We start from the raw sequence: 17,592 nt of genomic DNA on the forward strand, positions 1-17,592 counted from the left end.
TGGATGCTAAACAAACGACTTTCAATCATTTATTTGGTTTTGGCAGATTTTTCGGTCTTTTTGGGCAGAAGCACAGCCTGGATGTTGGGCAGCACGCCGCCCTGAGCGATGGTCACTCCGCCCAGAAGTTTGTTGAGCTCCTCGTCATTGCGCACCGCCAGCTGCAGGTGACGGGGAATGATACGGGTTTTCTTGTTGTCCCTCGCGGCGTTTCCAGCCAACTCCAGGATCTCAGCGGTAAGATACTCGAGCACAGCCGCCAGATAGACGGGAGCACCGGCACCAACGCGCTCGGCGTAGTTCCCTTTACGGAGAAGCCTGTGAACACGACCGACGGGGAACTGCAGCCCTGCCCTGGATGAGCGTGTCTTAGCCTTGGCTCTCACTTTTCCGCCGGTTTTGCCTCTGCCGCTCATTGTCGAATGTTAATTTCTACGCTTGCAAAGTAGAAATGATAAACCCCAGAGTTCAGCTGCACTGTTTTAAAAGAGCGTGCCAGTCGCCCATTGGTTTAGAGGCTTGTAATGTTTCAAACCAATCACTGAACTTCCCTCCAACAACCACCACCAAAGCCCAGCCCCCTTTCTGAAGAAACAGGACAGAAAAAAAGCCCAAATTTGTTTTAGAAAATTAGTTTTGTATATTATTATTATTATTAATTTAAATTTGTATATTATATACATACTGCTCAAAAAAATAAAGGAACACTTAACCAACACAATGTACACAATAGTGTTCCCTTTAGTTTTTTTTGAGCAGTATATATTTTGATGTTATATATATATATAATTTTCCAAAGTGCATGGTTGACGCGTGTAAAATATTTGTGGTGAAACAATACTTCTGTATTAATTGTATATATATATATATATATATATATATATAGCAAGTTTTGCTCTTTCTTGAATGAGTGGGTGGCTCTTAAAAGAGCCGTTGAGGGATAAACTGCGGACTTTTTTTATTTCTTCTTGGAAGCTGCCTTTTTAGCCTTTGGGGCTTTAGGCTTTGCCGTCTTGGGTTTGGCAGTCTTCGCCTTTTTGGGGCTCTTAGCTGCTTTCTTGGGCGCTGCTGGCTTCTTCGCCTTCTTAGGGCTCTTCGTCGCCTTCTTAACGGCAGCAGCGGCGGGTTTCTTGGCCTTCTTGGGCGATTTCTTAGCGGCGGGCTTCTTTGCCGCTGCGCTCTTGGGCTTCTTGGCAGCAGCGGGTTTCTTGGCCGCGGGCTTCTTGGCTTTAGGAGCAGCTTTCTTGGCGGGTTTCGTCTTGGTCTCGGCTTGCTTCTTGTTGAGCTTGAAGGAGCCGGAAGCGCCGGTCCCTTTGACCTGCACCAGGGTGCCTTTAGTCACCAGGCTCTTGATGGCGAGCTTGACGCGGGAGTTGTTCTTCTCCACATCGTAGCCGCTGGCAGCGAGAGCTTTCTTCAAGGCGGCGAGGGACACACCGCTCCTCTCCTTGGATGCGGACACGGCTTTGACGATGAGATCGCCGACGCCTGGACCTGCTTTCTTGGCCTTCGCTGCAGACTTCTTTTTAGGTGCTTTCGCCGGTGGGGCGGCTGGAGCAGCTGGTGCGGTTTCTGCCATTTCTCTGAACAAACTTGCTTTCTCTCAAAGACTGAGTTCAACAATGAATAGCGATCTGGCGGCTCTGCGCTCATAAACATCACATGAGAACCTTACAGACTCAACTTGTCCGCTCAACTACTGTGCGCCTGCACGAACGCCTCACGCTTGTGTTTTCTTCACTTACATTTGGGGCAAAAACTGGATGGTTGAAGTGGGTTGAGGCCGTAAAATTAAAGTCAACACCAAGCAAAGGTTCTGAGCTTTATTTAGAAACTAAAAGACGCGACGAGGAAATGTTTCTTAAGTTCCTGACAGATCAAATCCAAGACGAACAGCAGCCACAGGAAAAAGCCGCTTGTAAATTCGATGGCATGTTTAATGTAAGTTGATAAAGACTGAAATCGTCCCCTGTGTGTTCAGTAAACAGTCTGAAAGTTACTTTAATCTAATGAGCATCACTGAGGGACGTGTGGAGTGTTCCATACAGTCACTGCTTTGGGCAGCTTGAAGCACATACGACCAGTTCCGAAGCTTCGTGTTTGTTTTTGACTCTCAAGTGTGGTCCTCTTCTTTGATCAGCAGATAATCTGGGGTATGACTATATGCTATAACATTTAGATAAAACCTTTTACCTTAAAACCATTTGTTGACTGTTTTAATTATTCGTTATTTGTAAAGTTTCGTTTACACTTTTGAAGCAAGTAGGTTGGGGATTGCCTTTTTTGTGTGTACCACTTTTCTCCTGGTTTTGGCTAGTTAAGGAGTCAGGGAAGGCTGCTCCTGTATTTATTTTGATAAGCAATTTAGCTCTGAAGTTAGTTTTCCTTCTGTGTGTTTTGTTGGCCTTTGATCCCCTTCCTAAGAGAAATGCTTCTGATCTAGTCTGTAACAATAAACGTCTTTTTTGTGGAAGTTGAGAAATCACATTTTTATGGTCATTGTGAGCTGGGACAGGAGAAGGGGTGTTGTCGTCCTTTAAATTCTACTTTTTTTTTATCTTGTCACTGGCCCTTTCCAACCTAGACTGGTGAGGATGTGACAAAGGTCAATGTTTTATTACTATTTTTTTTGTTGTTGTTGTTTTTTTCTGTTTCTTGAAGTAATGCAACCTACTCAAATAAACCACCAGTGTATTTAATTTGTTATTTCATTTGAGTCTCTGTAGCTTATTTCAGGTATTGTCACTTCCATTTAGACCTACGGTTAACTGAGCACATTCATAATGCTGTTACTATTTTGTGTCCACGGGCCGTATGTATAAAACTTCTAAGAAATGCTCTTAACCCTTGTGTGGTGTTCGTATTTTTGTTACTCAGCCAGTGTTCATGGGTCTGGTGGACCCGCTAGAGTTTTGGCTTTCCAAATTAACACTATCAAACAATTTTATGTTAAATTACTCAATAAATGTTTACTTCATCCCAATTACAAGCCATATGAACAGCAAACATGGTTAATTTTTCCCCTTTACCTTTGTTAGATCACATTGATGAATTAATAAGCTTCTCGTTTTTTTTGACATTTTTTGAAATCCATATTTATTCACTTGCTGTCTGGTGGGCTTGCTCTGGTCCTGGAGTTGGCTGCTGATGGGGTACTCGTCTTCGTTTTGTTAATAAATGGTGCTCAACCTCATCCTCTGCTTCAAAGTCACTGTCAGACTATGAATTTTCAGAAATGTGATCCTCATATTCTGAAACCTCTTCCTCGACATCATCATCAGAAACTCCTCTCTCTTCCAAAATCAATTGCAAGGCCCTCGCAGCAGATAATCTTTTGGCCATCTTGATCAGTTGTGATAAGGAACCACACTGGCAAAGTCTTATTTATAGTATTATGCCCCTAATTTGCAGGTGGGACAGGGTATGAGAAAATAAAGCTTGGTTGCCGCAAGAGAGAGGATAAAATGTGCGGGAATGTAAGAGCAGCCAGACAGTGTTGATAGTTGAATTTTCAACAATTTTGCAACTTTGTGCGGGAGCAGGAAGGGGAGGGGAAGAAAACAGCATCACCAGAAAGGATGAAGACAGAGTGTAGGAACACTGAACCTACACTTGCAACACTTTTATTAGACCTGGGTCCAGTGGACCCGAACACCTTGTATGTAATGTAAATGCGTGGGGAGAGGTACAGTATGCGGTCATTGAAAATTTGTTCGGATTTATGTTCTTCACAGAAAATAAGCCAAAGCCAATGAATTTCAGGTTGAAAAAATAATTAATTGTTTAATTTTTCTTTTGAAAAAAACTGAAAACGGGTCTCACAGACCCGAACACCATACAAGGGTTAAGAGTAGTCTTAAACTTTGACTTAAGACTATTTTAAGAGTAGGAGACTTTTATAAAGAATCTAAAAGCAACTTTCAGTAAAGTTTGAGACTGATTCTTAAGTTCTGACTTAAGTGTTGTAAATTAAGGACTACATTGATTGAAACACAAAATGGCCGCCCTTGACCTCTGAATCAGCCAATAGTAAGCCTTCTCATGTGAGTCACAGCAGCACAACACCAATTATTTGATGGAGCTACAATACAAACATTTAATTAAGACACTATTTAATATTTCAGTGCATTTAAACAAATGCTTTGCATTGTGGAAAATTATCACAAATTATTATTAATGCTTTGAAAACCATGTCTCCTCATTTACAGTTGGAGCAATGATGTGAACAGCTCCAAGAACTCAAAGAAAGCCCACAAACTCAAAAGTTTCTTGTTTTGCAGCATGGTTTGACGGTCAGTTGGAAAGTCAATAAACTGCCATTAAGTTGTGGCCAAGAGAGAGAAAAAAGTGTTACTGATTTTGTAAGCATATTGCATATTTGCTTGGAGTCAATTGTTTTACTTTAATTTTTTTTATAATAATGCAGTAAAATGTGTCATTTTTTTTGGCATTGCCGTCCTACAAAGAAATTATGAACACATGCAAAAACAAAAGAGGATCAACACAAAATTAATAACTGATTATGTTGTATTCAATGTCAATGTTGACAGTTTAGTGATTTTGTCACTAGATTTGGTGACGTCCTTCCCCCTTTTGAGACTTTGAGACTGAACCTTATTGAGATTACAACACCCTCCCACTGATATATTTATATAATATAGATCAGTGAACTCACCATGATGTCTTCATACTCATCAGCTACATTGTGTGACTGTTTTAACTACTTTTAATTGAATGCAGTTAGCAACATTGATCAGTGTTTTTTTTTTTTTTTTTGATGGTTTAAGTGAAATGTGAGGTCATTAAAACCCTCCACACATCACCTTTGGTCACTGATGTGTGGAGGGTCATCTGCTTACTGTGTCATCACCAGTGTTTTGCTGCATTTTTACAATCTTTCAAATTTCCCAGTGAAAATAAACAAACAAACAAACATATTATTGCAGCTAGAGCATTGATTTGTAGAGTGGATTAAGTTAGTATGCTTATTACTTGGTCAATTACAAAAATAAATGCATTAAAGAATGCCTGATGGTCACGATTGTATCAACTCCATATCATCTTGTAACTCCAATATGTCATATTGTGTATTGTAAAGTGTGTTTCCTCCTTTTTGCTGCCATTGTGTTTCTCCTAACTAGGTTAGGAGACCTCTCCAACTCTCTTAAATAATTTAGGAGCTGAGACCTAGTCTTACCACTTAAGAACTCTTATGAATCACTCCTTATCTTGAGTTCAGAAATAAGAGTAAAATTACATCACTCTTAGAATTTTGAAACCCTTGAGACTAAAATTTGACTGAGAAGCTTTATACATACGGCCCCAGATAATGACCACAAACCTTGATATGCCTGTATACAAATTAAGTCTACTTTTTAGACTTTACAAAAATAAACCATTCATATCATAGGTCTCCTTTACAACTCTCAGTAGCTCTTTAAACGAGAAAATGGGTGGCTCTTAAAAGAGCCTTTGGGGGGGTTGGCAAATAGCCTTTGCTTAATTTACTTAGAGCTGGTGTACTTGGTGACGGCCTTGGTGCCCTCAGACACGGCGTGTTTGGCCAGTTCACCGGGTAGCAGCAGACGCACAGCGGTCTGGATCTCTCGTGAAGTGATGGTGGAGCGCTTGTTGTAGTGAGCCAGACGAGACGCTTCTCCACCGATGCGCTCGAAGATGTCATTGACGAAAGAGTTCATGATTCCCATCGCCTTGGAAGAGATACCGGTGTCAGGATGGACCTGCTTCAGGACTTTGTAGACGTAGATGGCGTAACTCTCCTTCCTGGACTTTCTGCGCTTCTTTCCTCCTTTTCCTGTGGTCTTAGTGACGGCCTTCTTGGAGCCTTTCTTAGGAGCGGACTTCGCTGGTTCAGGCATGATGCTGCTACGTGATCAAATGCTCACGAAACGATGACAATGAAGAGCAGGGCAGAGGTATTTATTCAGTAACCTATGCTAATTTTCAAAGAGGTAGGGACTTCTGATTGCGTCTTTTTATTGGCCAAATCAATAAGCTCGCATTTAATTGGACAGCTCAATACATCAGAACTAGAAGGTGAGCCAATCACATGGGGTGAAATTTTAGCCCCTCCTACAACTCTATGTTTGAACTACACCCCCACCAGACCTAGTTTCCTTTGTTCATTTCCCGCTCTCTCACCATATTCTAATTTGTTGGGATAGCAAACTGGTTGTTTTTTTGTGAAATGTGAGTCAAATCGTCACAATTGAAAGAACCAAAGACTTAAAAACTACTTCACTCTGACAAAATATAAGCTCACAATTTGAGTTGAATTACTGAAATAAAATAATTTTTCCATGACATTCTAATTTATTAAAATGAACCTGTATATATTTTGAAAAAAAAAAAAAATTGTCTGTGTGGTGCATAAACAAAAATAAACTATTCTAGCATAAAATTGTATAATAAATACAGGAAAAATCATAATAAAATAATATCAATACTAGTAGTCAGTGCTGGCCCATGGAAATTTATTTTATAAACCAACCCGGCCCCCCATTAAAGAAAAGAAAATTATGTGGCCAGCTCAGAAAAAAGTTGCCGTACAAGGTGTGGCCCTGTCGTTTCATGAACGACTTTCTAGTTCTCCTGTTCCTAGAGTGGAGCTAAATATACAGAGTAGTAGTTAGATTTAGGATTAAATTGACAGAGCATTATCAAGATCATTTTTGCTTTTGTACTATTTTGATGAACAGCAGATGTTTAAAATTGTTAATATAAACTCCAAACTGATCACACAATTACTTGTTGTTCCTTGTAGGGTTGTACATCTTTTATTCCGTCATAATCAAAGCACAAGAATTGTCATTTGTTGTGAGAAAAAGCAGGTCTAATCAATATAACAAGTGTGATCCTTAGCATCTGAGATTACTATAACTGTTAACTATTTCCATTAATATTTGCTTAATCATTTTAGAAATCCACCAAGGTACCCAAGAACTCACTGACTCAACACTAAATCACTGAACACTAATAACACTATGAAAGACAGCCATTGAGAATTAAACATCAAAACTGATTAAACACAAATACAGAAAAATATTTCAGTAGTCTGTGTACTGTTCTCTGAACATGTATAAAAATAGAAAATAGCAAATACAACCGCACGCAGATAACGCACAATTTAATAACCATGCCATGGTGTTAAGAAACTCAAAACAGTGACTTTTAAAAAAAAAACAACGTTGTTGCCTTTTTTTCATATATTGAGCTTGCATGGAAATTTTGTCTGATTTAGTGGAGCTGTGGTGGCTCTTAAAAGAGCCTTTAGGAATAGCTGTGGCTGATGCAGCGGCTGCGGGTTTAAGCGCGTTCTCCGCGGATACGGCGGGCCAGCTGGATGTCCTTGGGCATGATGGTGACTCTCTTGGCGTGGATGGCGCACAGATTGGTGTCCTCAAACAGACCGACCAAATAAGCCTCACTGGACTCCTGCAGAGCCATGACAGCGGAGCTCTGGAAGCGCAGATCAGTCTTGAAATCCTGAGCAATTTCTCGGACCAGACGCTGGAAAGGCAGTTTGCGGATCAGCAACTCAGTAGATTTCTGATAACGGCGGATCTCTCGGAGAGCCACGGTCCCGGGCCTGTAACGATGGGGCTTCTTGACGCCGCCGGTGGCTGGGGCGCTCTTGCGGGCGGCTTTGGTAGCGAGTTGCTTCCTCGGGGCTTTGCCACCGGTGGACTTACGAGCGGTCTGCTTGGTTCTTGCCATTACTACTATATACTCCTACTGCCGTAGAAATTGCTCCTTTCTGCCACAAGGCTGCTTTTAAAGCCTTCCAAGGTCAAGCACTCACAGCGTAGCGATGGTGCAGAGGTATGCGATTGGCTAGAGCGTGAAGTCTGAGCAGGACTCCTAGCCAATGATTGTGCTTCTGGCGTTTTCAAGCAAGCTGGCGGCAGCTTGTGATTCCCGCTCAAGAGCCATTGTTCTGTGCTGCATTTGTATTTTTCCCCTCTGTTCTGCATTAAATTCATTACAGCAGCGCATTTTCTTGTTCTTCGCATGCCTCCTAAGCTTTCCTAACACGCAACTCCTTTCACTTTTTCTGGTCGTGCAGTGATAACAGTGCTTGCATTTGTAAACTCTCAAATAATTACTTCATGTAGGAATTTAAAATTCACATTCAAGTTGTTGTTTTTTTTTTTTTTCTCAGTAGAATCATAACTACATTGTTTTCTGTTCTGCATCAAATTACAGTACCACATGTCATTGTTCTTTGCATGCCTTCTAAGCTTTCCTAACACGCAACTCCTTTGTTTTTGTTTTTTTGGATCGTGCGCTAATAACTTGTATTTGTAAACTCTCAGATCATTACTTCATGTAGGAATTACAACTCACATTACAATCTTTTTTTGTTTGTTTTTTCTCAGCAGGACCATAATTATGCCTAACAGTAAACGATCAGTTTGGCTTATTTGTTTTTGCCCTTGCTATTACACTTACAACTGACACTTGTCTGAAATAATCATCTTCATTAAGACATTGAAAACCAAATTCATACATAAAATGAAAGCATCGCGCTGGCATTGATCAAACGCTTAAACATAAAAAAAACTCTTTAAAAGAGAAGATGGGCGGCTCTTAAAAGAGCCTTTGAATTCTAAAACAAGACTGATTATTTAGTCTTGGCGGGTTTTTCGGTCTTCTTGGGCAGAAGCACAGCCTGGATGTTGGGCAGCACGCCGCCCTGAGCGATGGTCACTCCGCCCAGGAGTTTGTTGAGCTCCTCATCATTGCGCACCGCCAGCTGCAGGTGACGGGGAATGATACGGGTCTTCTTGTTGTCCCTCGCGGCGTTTCCAGCCAACTCCAGGATCTCAGCGGTAAGATACTCGAGCACAGCCGCCAGATAGACTGGAGCACCAGCACCAACGCGCTCGGCGTAGTTGCCTTTGCGGAGAAGCCTGTGAACACGACCGACAGGGAATTGAAGCCCTGCTCTAGAAGAGCGAGTCTTGGCTTTTGCTCTCGCTTTGCCACCGGTTTTGCCTCTGCCGCTCATTCTGGTTATGTATTAAAGTCAAGTACAGAACTCGAAAACTAATAAGATAAACGCTCGCGTTTAGACCCTTAAAAGAGTATGTCAGTCGCCCATTGGTTTAGATTCTTGTAAGATTTTAAACCAATCACTGAACTCCCATCCAACACCGACCGCCAAAGCCACACTCCCTTCTTGTGATTGGAACATGCACAAGGATTCTTGACCTCAAAACCATATAGAATGAGAATGACTAGTCTATTGTGGTTTTGAGCATAGATATATAGGCCCAATCCCAATTCTATTTTCTACCCCTCCGCCTACCCCTCGCCCCTTCCCCTTGTCCCTTGAAACAAAGTGTAAAGGGGAAGGGCTAAAATATTTCCCCTAAGAAATGGGACACCACTACAACACTGTGATACGTCATCATACGTTGTCGCTAGTTCCTAATGTTACGTCAGAGGACATGCGCAGATGTTTATCACTCATTCCAAGATAATGTTGTCATGTTGCAAAAAGTACAGATGTACGGTGTACGCACCGTTCATTCACATGTGGCCTTAAGCAAAAGAAACAACGCATTATCACATGCGCGGCAAATTGCTAATCAGTGTAGTGGTGCCTGGAGAAGTATATATGTTTCATTTGTGAATTTCGTTTTGAACTTTCTATTTGAACCAAGGGGCAACCTCCCGCTCTCTCTATTGAAACCAACACGGAAGTGACTTAAACTGCAATTCATCGACTGGCCGCTAGAGACTGGCTGCAGAAGGGAGTCAGTCCCATTGACTCCCCATGTTAAAATGCCCAACTTTACAGCAGAAAAAAGTATGTTTACAGCCTGGTTCAAAAAGTGGTTTTGGTCTATATAGCTAATTTCGCTCTTCATGTCAACTGTGAGGGGGGTGAATTTTTTTATAACTCATCCGTTTAAGTTATATTAAGCCTTAAAGTTCTGCATTATTAAGGGCGTGGTCACTTGAGTGACAGGGGGATTGCCGCTGCTCTCACCACTGGCGCGCTAGGCGGGCGTGGTTTCAGCAACCAGCTCCACCCACGTCCCGCCTTTTTGCCCATTTTTGATTATCCGGGAGTGACGCGCGGTGACGCGATTCCAAGATGGCGACGGCCGACTCCCGCCCACTATAGGCTTCAAAATAGCGCTTCAGAATCCTACGGGTGACGTCACGGACACTACGTCCATATTTTTTACAGTCTATGATTTGAACGCATTCGTTTTCTGGATCCTTGGACTAAAATGTTTACAGGGGTTCACTGGTTTAAGAAATTTCTGATCGTAAAAATCAGCTTCTTTTTATTTGTAAGGTATCGTTTTTATTATTATGTACTGATTTAAATTACCTTACCCCTACCCCTCCAACCAAAAGAGAAATGAGACACCCCTACCCCTTCACGTGAACGCGCCAAACGGAGAGGTAGGGCTAAGTGTAGGGGTAAGGGGTAGAATTGGGATTGAGCCATAGAGTTCCGATGTAACACATCTAGTCATTCTATATATATACGCTCAAATATCTGTGATAAAATGGCAGTTAAAAGTCGCCCGATCTGAAATGTACTCATAGTGTCACTACAGCACTCAGTTACGTGAGATAGAGGTTCAACAACACCGCTTACAAAAAGCAGAAATCATGTCTCTACTGTGATTTATGTCCATTAAAACCATTGATTTCTGAAAGTCTGATTTGATTTCAAGCGTTCAGTTATACGTCTTAGATATGCAAATTATTATTTTAATTTAAAAACACTCAAAACCATCAATATATTAAGATACGTTTTGCTATATTGATTCAAAAAAATGTGTATTGAACAAACTGAAAATTCTACAACCAAATAACATTTTTGAGCAAATTTATTTATAAAGTATTGTTTTTCATATTTATATAACTATATTGTATCTTTTTTTTTTTTTTTTTAATATACGTTATTCTCTCTCCATGAATTTGAAAAAAAAAGACAACTAAACAAAAGCACAATTTACTATAGTTTCTCATGAAAAATGCTGCAGTCTAATAGAATACAATATTCGATGAATTGATTAAAAAAAGTTGATTCAAAACTTTTAACTCCATGACTTGGTCATAAATATTTCACTTGTTTAATTCCTGGATGAACCAATGTTTTTTCAAGGAATCTTTTTGAATTTTGTTGTAATTGATACAATCTTTATTTGAAGCATGGTCAATTTCTAAAAAGTGATTTATTCTATTTTATACTAGGCCGTTGAATGCTTGAATCTGATTGGCAGACGAACGTTCTAATGGTGTGCATTATTTTCAAGGAAATGCACAGCAAACATAGTTCCAGGCAGCTCTTGACCGCATTACATGTCTATATCACTTCGCCACATAATTTCAGATATTTCGAAGGTCCTTACAGCCTAAAACAGCAAAATGACCAAAACCCACAATGACACTGGCCGAACAAATAAACACAGTAAACAATCGGATAACAATGACAGATTGTTTCCGTGTTTTTGCCACACAATTACATTTAAATTATGTGTACGGAAAGCACAAACTCTATTTCCCCACTCTCTCACAGACACACATGCAGTTTGCACATGTTAGCATATGAGCTAATGTTGTTAGCGCTGTTCTGATGATTAACAACTTAAAAAACACATTTATCACATGCAAGGTAACAAGTGCATGGTCCTGAAGAAAATTAACTTAAAGTTTCACAATTAGTAGAGACAATGCTGTCGATCATTTTTGAGAGATGCACAGAATTTTTGAATGTCACAGAATGCTTCAATGTTTCAACAGATATAGCTGAATCCTGTTATTTATGAACAAGATTGCGTTGGTGATTGAATCTGTTTTATTTATTTAAATATCCAACAATATATGACAGTAAACATGATGCGACAATATATGGTTTACCTGTGTTTTTCAAGCAATCTCTGGTATTTTCATAATAATAAAGTATATTTATAATCCAATGCTAATCGACAAAAAAAAATGCACATCAGCTCACAAAATGATGATTTTTCAAACACTCAACTAATGTTGTCAGCATGCACTGCTTTGAACACATACAACATAATAGGCCACAATCGATATTTTAACTCTCTGTGGGACTGTGAATTCACAGCTATATGAAAAGAAGTAAACATGTCTTACAGTTTCCAAAAATACAAACATCGCAAATCTTTATGAATATTCAATATCTTCGAGTGCTGCTATATTTGATTTGGAACTCGTGTAAAAATGTCTAAAACCTGACACAAATACAGATTTTAGTGCCTGAAAACCATAGATTAATGTTCCAAAAGCATTAAAAAGTCAGTAAGGCTCTTCCTTTTTTAGTGTAGCCCACACATTCAAGACATACCTAGATTTTGACTTGTGCAGTCAGCGCAACAGACGTGCATATTTCCTAACCTCTGTTTTTTTTTTTTTTTGGTATGGATAACATCTTTCAAACTGGCATACAATAATGTACCTAAATTGCTGATTTCTACAACTACAATATTCTTCATCACTGGCTTCATTCTCATTGCTTCTATCCTCCTTGGTCCTCAACAACTTAATACTACAACCTAATTTTCTGATCCACTCCTATCACTAGCATTGTTACCTTCTGAAATAAGTGCAGATTTGTCGGTCTCTGTCTCAGTGAAGCTCTTTCTGATTTTTAAACACATAATAATAATTATTATTAATTATTATTAATATTGTAATGCTGCCTGCAAACGCTGGTCAATAGTGTCAGCTAAACAAAATACATATCTCACAAAAGGACTTTTATGCACAATGCTTACATTTTAAGGTATTTGAGTTATTGCTAGAAGTGCATTAAAAATCACACACAAAAAAAAACATTTGGATTTAAAATTATATTTTTCTATGTTCCAATCACAAGAAGGGGGCCGGGCATTGGCGGTCTGCCTTGGTGAAATTCAGTGATTGGTTTAAAATCTTACAAGAATCTAAACCAATGGGCGACTGGCACACTCTTTTAAGGGTCTAAACGCGAACGCTTGGTTTGTTAGTTTCGAATTCTGTTCTTGAGTGTAAAACACAATTAGAATGAGCGGCAGAGGCAAAACCGGCGGCAAGACAAGAGCCAAGGCTAAAACTCGTTCATCCAGGGCAGGGCTGCAGTTCCCCGTCGGTCGTGTTCACAGGCTTCTCCGTAAAGGCAACTACGCCGAGCGCGTTGGTGCCGGTGCTCCCGTCTATCTGGCGGCTGTGCTCGAGTATCTTACCGCTGAGATCCTGGAGTTGGCTGGAAACGCCGCGAGGGACAACAAGAAGACCCGTATCATTCCCCGTCACCTGCAGCTGGCGGTGCGCAATGACGAGGAGCTCAACAAACTCCTGGGCGGAGTGACCATCGCTCAGGGCGGCGTGCTGCCCAACATCCAAGCTGTGCTTCTGCCCAAGAAGACCGAAAAACCCGCCAAGACCAAATAAACAGTTTGTTGCTTTAAAACTCAAAGGCTCTTTTAAGAGCCACCCATCTTCTCTTTTAGAGAGCCTTTTTCTCTGTTTAAGCGTTTGACCGATGACAGTGCTGTGTTTTCATTTTTATGGCTGAATTTGGTATTCAAAACTTTAAAAAATGATTGTTTCAGAGAAGTGTCTGTTGTGCATTGTAAGTGTAATCACAAAAATAAATAAGCCAAATTGTTCGTTTACATTTAGGCGTAATTATGCTTCTTCGGGGAAAAAAAAAAGCTTGGAATGTGAATTGTAAATCCAACATTAAGTGATAATTTGAGTTTACAAATACAAGCTGTTAGTTATTAACGCACGACCAACAAAAAAAATAAGTTGCGTGTTAGGAAAGCGTAGAAGGCATGCGAAGAACATGGAAACAATGTTCTCAAAAATATTACAAAATACAAAGAGCGGGAAATAAACAAAGGAAATTAAGGCGGGTGGGGGTGTAGCCCAAACATTGAGCACGGCTCTGGGCGGAGCTATAATTTAACCACATGTGATTGGCTCACCTTCCAGTTGTGATGCGTTGAGCTGTCCAATTAAATGCGAGTTTTTCGGTTTGGCCAATGAAAAGACGCAATTAGAAAATCCTATATCTTTTTGAAAATTAGCATAGGTTACTAAATAAATACCTCTGCCCCGCTCTTCATTATCATCGTTTCGTGAGCATTTGACCACGTAGCAGCATCATGCCTGAACCAGCGAAGTCCGCTCCTAAGAAAGGCTCCAAGAAAGCCGTCACTAAGACCGCCGGAAAAGGAGGAAAGAAGCGCAGAAAGTCCAGGAAGGAGAGCTACGCCATCTACGTCTACAAAGTCCTGAAGCAGGTCCATCCTGACACCGGTATTTCTTCCAAGGCGATGGGAATCATGAACTCTTTCGTCAATGACATCTTCGAGCGCATCGGTGGAGAAGCGTCTCGTCTGGCTCACTACAACAAGCGCTCCACCATCACTTCACGAGAGATCCAGACCGCTGTGCGTCTGTTGCTGCCCGGTGAACTGGCCAAACACGCCGTGTCCGAGGGCACCAAGGCCGTCACCAAGTACACCAGCTCCAAGTAAACTAAGCAGAGGCTGTTTGCCAACCCCCAAAGGCTCTTTTAAGAGCCACCCATTTTCTCGCTTAAAGAGCTACTGAGAGTTGTAAAGGAGATCCATGATATGAAAGATTTCATATTTGCAAGGTGTTTGAAAGTTTAAGAGTTTGTTTTTATTTATTTGTTTTTTGTTAGGACAAAATACTTGAGCAGTTGAAACTCTTCCATTTAGTTAATCTGAAAAGTAGACTTGCTTTCAGATGAATATACAGGCATATCAAGGTTTCTGGTCATATATTATCTGAACACATAATAGTAGCTATGCATGCACTAGCTAGAATGCACTAAGTTGATCCATGGGTCTGAATGGAAGTGAAGATACTTGAAATAAGATGCAGAGACTAAACCAAATGAGAAAAATTAAATGCACAGGTGGTTTGATTAGATTGCATTGCTTAAAAAAAACATTGACTTTCTCCGACAGTCCAGACAGGATGTTGGACAAATTAAAGCACACAAAAACAATGTATGCACATAACTCTGTGCTGCACAGAATATATATATATATATATATATATATTCAACATTATTGCAACTGAAATTTCATTAAAATAAAAGAGTGGATGGGAGCATTTGAAACATTTGCAACTGCTAGAAATGAACCAAGATGCTTGCAGAATATTTCCTTGTCCAGGCTACCATCGTTGTACTAATACTAATACTACTACTGCTACTACTACTAATAATAATAAATGAATATATTTGTATAGCACTTTTCATACATAACATGCAACTCAAAGTGCTTAAGCATAAAACAAGTACAATATAAGATCATCAAAATGTACTGAATTCAACAAGTATAAACATATATAGAGAGAAAAAGAATGCTTATGAAATGTCTGGAAGACAGTTCCAAATTTTTGGAGCATAATGACTCAAAGAGTTATCACCAGAGCGCTTGAGATTTATTGTGATATGCTAAAAGTCCAGAGGATCGTAACATCCAGTTAGGGATATATCTTGACAAACCGTCAGAAATGAAAGAGAGTGACAGGTTATGCAATGCCTTAAAAACTAATATAAGAATCTTTAAAACAATCCTTTGGAGCACTGGATAACCAATTTACTTCTTTTAAAACCGGTGTAATATGTTCTTGTTTCTTCAGTTTCATGAATACTCTAGCTGCTGCATTTTGTGTCAATTGCAGCTTAACTATAGAACGCTTAGGTAAACCATAGACAGCATTAAAGTAATCAGGTCAAGAGAACATCATTGTTAAAAGATAAAAATAATTAAAGGATAAATCCTGGCAATGTTTCTTAAGTGATAGAAACATGTTTTTTTTTTTTTTTAGCTTGACTAATATGAGACTTAAAATTCAGATCACAATCCAAAATGACACCCAGGTTCTTTACCTTTTTCCTAGATTGTAAAGCTAAGGAATCCAGTTCAGCTTCGAACCTCTCCTGCTCAGGTTTTTTTATTTATTTTTTTTTTTTTTATTATTTTTTTTTTCACACAAGAATTTCAGTTTTATATTTGTTAAATTAAAAAAAAAAAAAATTATTATTATTTATTTTTTTCATTTTACAATGCTGGACAGACAGTTGGACAGTCTCTCTATTACAATAGTGTCTCTTGGCTCAACTGAAATATATAATTGTATGTCATCAGCATAAAGTTGTTGTATTTCTGAATTATGCTACCAAAAGGAAGCATTTAAAAAAAAAAAAAAAAAAACTGGCCCAAGGAATAAACCTTGTGGGACACCATATGATATGTCATGATTGTTTAATGTACAGTCACCTATATTCACTAAAAATGTCCTTTCTGTAATATATGTTTTGAAACAATTTTAAAACATTACCAGAGAGACCTATAGATTTTTTTTCCCAGTCTGTTTATTGAAATACGATCAACCGTGTCAAATGCTGCGCTTCGATCCAGAAGAATTAAAACCAATACATTACCTTTGTCTGTATTAAATTTCAGATCATTTGCCACTTTTAATAAGGCAGTTTCCATGTTATGAACTTGTCTGAAACCTGACTGATATTTCTCCCGAATAATATATTTATCGAAAAATTTAATTTTTCTGAAATCTTATAATTGTCTTCTGTCAAATAAGCGTACAGATCACTTGGTGATATGTCATTCAGCACTTTCCACACTTGTTTATTAGTTTTCATAATGCTTGCTTTAACTGTAGAAAACAACCTGCTACTTCTGGGGTACCTAAGGTTGCAAAGGCATATACGTTTTAGGATTTTAATAAGCTGTCAGGATTTTATTGAGTACACGCATTTTCTAGCTCTTCATTATTTCATCCTGTGGCATCTCCTGTACTTTCAGTGAGTCAGTTCTTAAGAAGTGAAAACACTTGCTGCTCTCATTGTTTTTGAAAATATATTCTCTTTTGGGAAGTTATTTATCTCCAGCTTTTCCAAGCATTCAGCCTTTTCGCCTGTAATATCTCCATCATAGCCAGTCCCTTACTAGAACAGTATGTGTACAGGTTTGCCTAGTTGTGATGGCCAAAATATCCTCACCATTCAAAAATGTCCTCACTAATTTGGCAAAATATGAGAACACTTATAACATCCCATTACTGCCCTGTCATAGAATATTTGAATGATTTAAAAATAATAATAATAATAATAATAATAATAATGACATTTTTTTTTTTATAACATTTTTGGAAATATTTATAATCATTAAATAGTCATTATTATTCAATATACTATAGGACTCTTCAACCATGTGCCCTCAGACTTTAGTACCATTTCCAGTTTAACCTGCCTGTAATTCTGCACATCCTAATTAGCTTGTTGTGGTGTGTTTAGTTTAGATCTAAACTCATATATCAAAGATATGCTGTACATTCTTTCACTGTTTTATGAATTAGCATTTAATAGTGGTTAAAACAAAATATAGTAAAATTACAAATAAGTGGTTTTATCTAAATGATATAGTCATACCACAGATTATCTGCGGATGGGGCGTATGTGCTTCAAGCTGCCCAAAACAGCGACTGCATGAACCACTCGACACGTCCCTCAGTGATGCTCATTTGATT

The 17,592-nt window shown here is 39.2% G+C and overlaps 7 protein-coding genes and 1 pseudogene across 7 annotated transcripts in view; 3 read left to right on the forward strand and 5 right to left on the reverse strand.

Moving 5' to 3' along the window:
- Positions 1–29: 29 nt before the first annotated feature.
- Positions 30–416, reverse strand: LOC141331776 (histone H2A-like). Its single transcript, XM_073836805.1, has one exon. It carries the CDS (start codon positions 414–416, stop codon positions 30–32), a length of 387 nt encoding a protein of 128 aa, XP_073692906.1.
- Positions 417–958: 542 nt separating this feature from the next.
- On the reverse strand, positions 959–1,579 carry LOC141331850 (histone H1-like). Its single transcript, XM_073836887.1, has one exon. The coding sequence runs from the start codon at positions 1,577–1,579 to the stop codon at positions 959–961; it is 621 nt and encodes a 206-aa protein (XP_073692988.1).
- A 3,849-nt stretch (positions 1,580–5,428) lies between these two features.
- On the reverse strand, positions 5,429–5,879 carry LOC141331777 (histone H2B-like). Its single transcript, XM_073836806.1, has one exon. The coding sequence runs from the start codon at positions 5,877–5,879 to the stop codon at positions 5,505–5,507; it is 375 nt and encodes a 124-aa protein (XP_073692907.1). The 3' UTR covers positions 5,429–5,504.
- A 1,447-nt stretch (positions 5,880–7,326) lies between these two features.
- On the reverse strand, positions 7,327–7,737 carry LOC141332427 (histone H3-like). The gene has a single exon (XM_073837562.1). It carries the CDS (start codon positions 7,735–7,737, stop codon positions 7,327–7,329), a length of 411 nt encoding a protein of 136 aa, XP_073693663.1.
- Positions 7,738–8,644: 907 nt separating this feature from the next.
- On the reverse strand, positions 8,645–9,031 carry LOC141331775 (histone H2A). Its single transcript, XM_073836804.1, has one exon. The coding sequence runs from the start codon at positions 9,029–9,031 to the stop codon at positions 8,645–8,647; it is 387 nt and encodes a 128-aa protein (XP_073692905.1).
- A 4,028-nt stretch (positions 9,032–13,059) lies between these two features.
- LOC141331778 (uncharacterized) overlaps positions 13,060–17,592 on the forward strand; it is a 6,537-nt pseudogene continuing 2,004 nt past the window's right edge.
- On the forward strand, positions 14,166–14,556 carry LOC141332532 (histone H2B-like). Its single transcript, XM_073837659.1, has one exon. The coding sequence runs from the start codon at positions 14,166–14,168 to the stop codon at positions 14,538–14,540; it is 375 nt and encodes a 124-aa protein (XP_073693760.1). The 3' UTR covers positions 14,541–14,556.
- Positions 17,511–17,592, forward strand: part of LOC141332446 (histone H1.5-like) — a 1,115-nt gene continuing 1,033 nt past the window's right edge. Inside the window, exon 1 of the mRNA XM_073837578.1 lies at positions 17,511–17,517. Coding sequence (XP_073693679.1) covers positions 17,511–17,517 — 7 coding nt within the window. The remainder of the gene's footprint in view (positions 17,518–17,592) is intronic.

This window comes from Garra rufa, chromosome 3, assembly GCF_049309525.1.
Source record: "Garra rufa chromosome 3, GarRuf1.0, whole genome shotgun sequence".
In the NCBI taxonomy this organism is placed as follows: Eukaryota; Metazoa; Chordata; class Actinopteri; order Cypriniformes; family Cyprinidae; genus Garra; species Garra rufa.

What these genes read in the sequence shown, in the direction of transcription:
- LOC141331850 (XM_073836887.1), bottom strand. Translation starts at nt 1,579, where the DNA reads ATGGCAGAAACCGCACCAGCTGCTCCAGCCGCCCCACCGGCGAAAGCA.
- LOC141331775 (XM_073836804.1), bottom strand. Translation starts at nt 9,031, where the DNA reads ATGAGCGGCAGAGGCAAAACCGGTGGCAAAGCGAGAGCAAAAGCCAAG.
- LOC141332532 (XM_073837659.1), top strand. Translation starts at nt 14,166, where the DNA reads ATGCCTGAACCAGCGAAGTCCGCTCCTAAGAAAGGCTCCAAGAAAGCC.
- LOC141331776 (XM_073836805.1), bottom strand. Translation starts at nt 416, where the DNA reads ATGAGCGGCAGAGGCAAAACCGGCGGAAAAGTGAGAGCCAAGGCTAAG.
- LOC141331777 (XM_073836806.1), bottom strand. Translation starts at nt 5,879, where the DNA reads ATGCCTGAACCAGCGAAGTCCGCTCCTAAGAAAGGCTCCAAGAAGGCC.
- LOC141332427 (XM_073837562.1), bottom strand. Translation starts at nt 7,737, where the DNA reads ATGGCAAGAACCAAGCAGACCGCTCGTAAGTCCACCGGTGGCAAAGCC.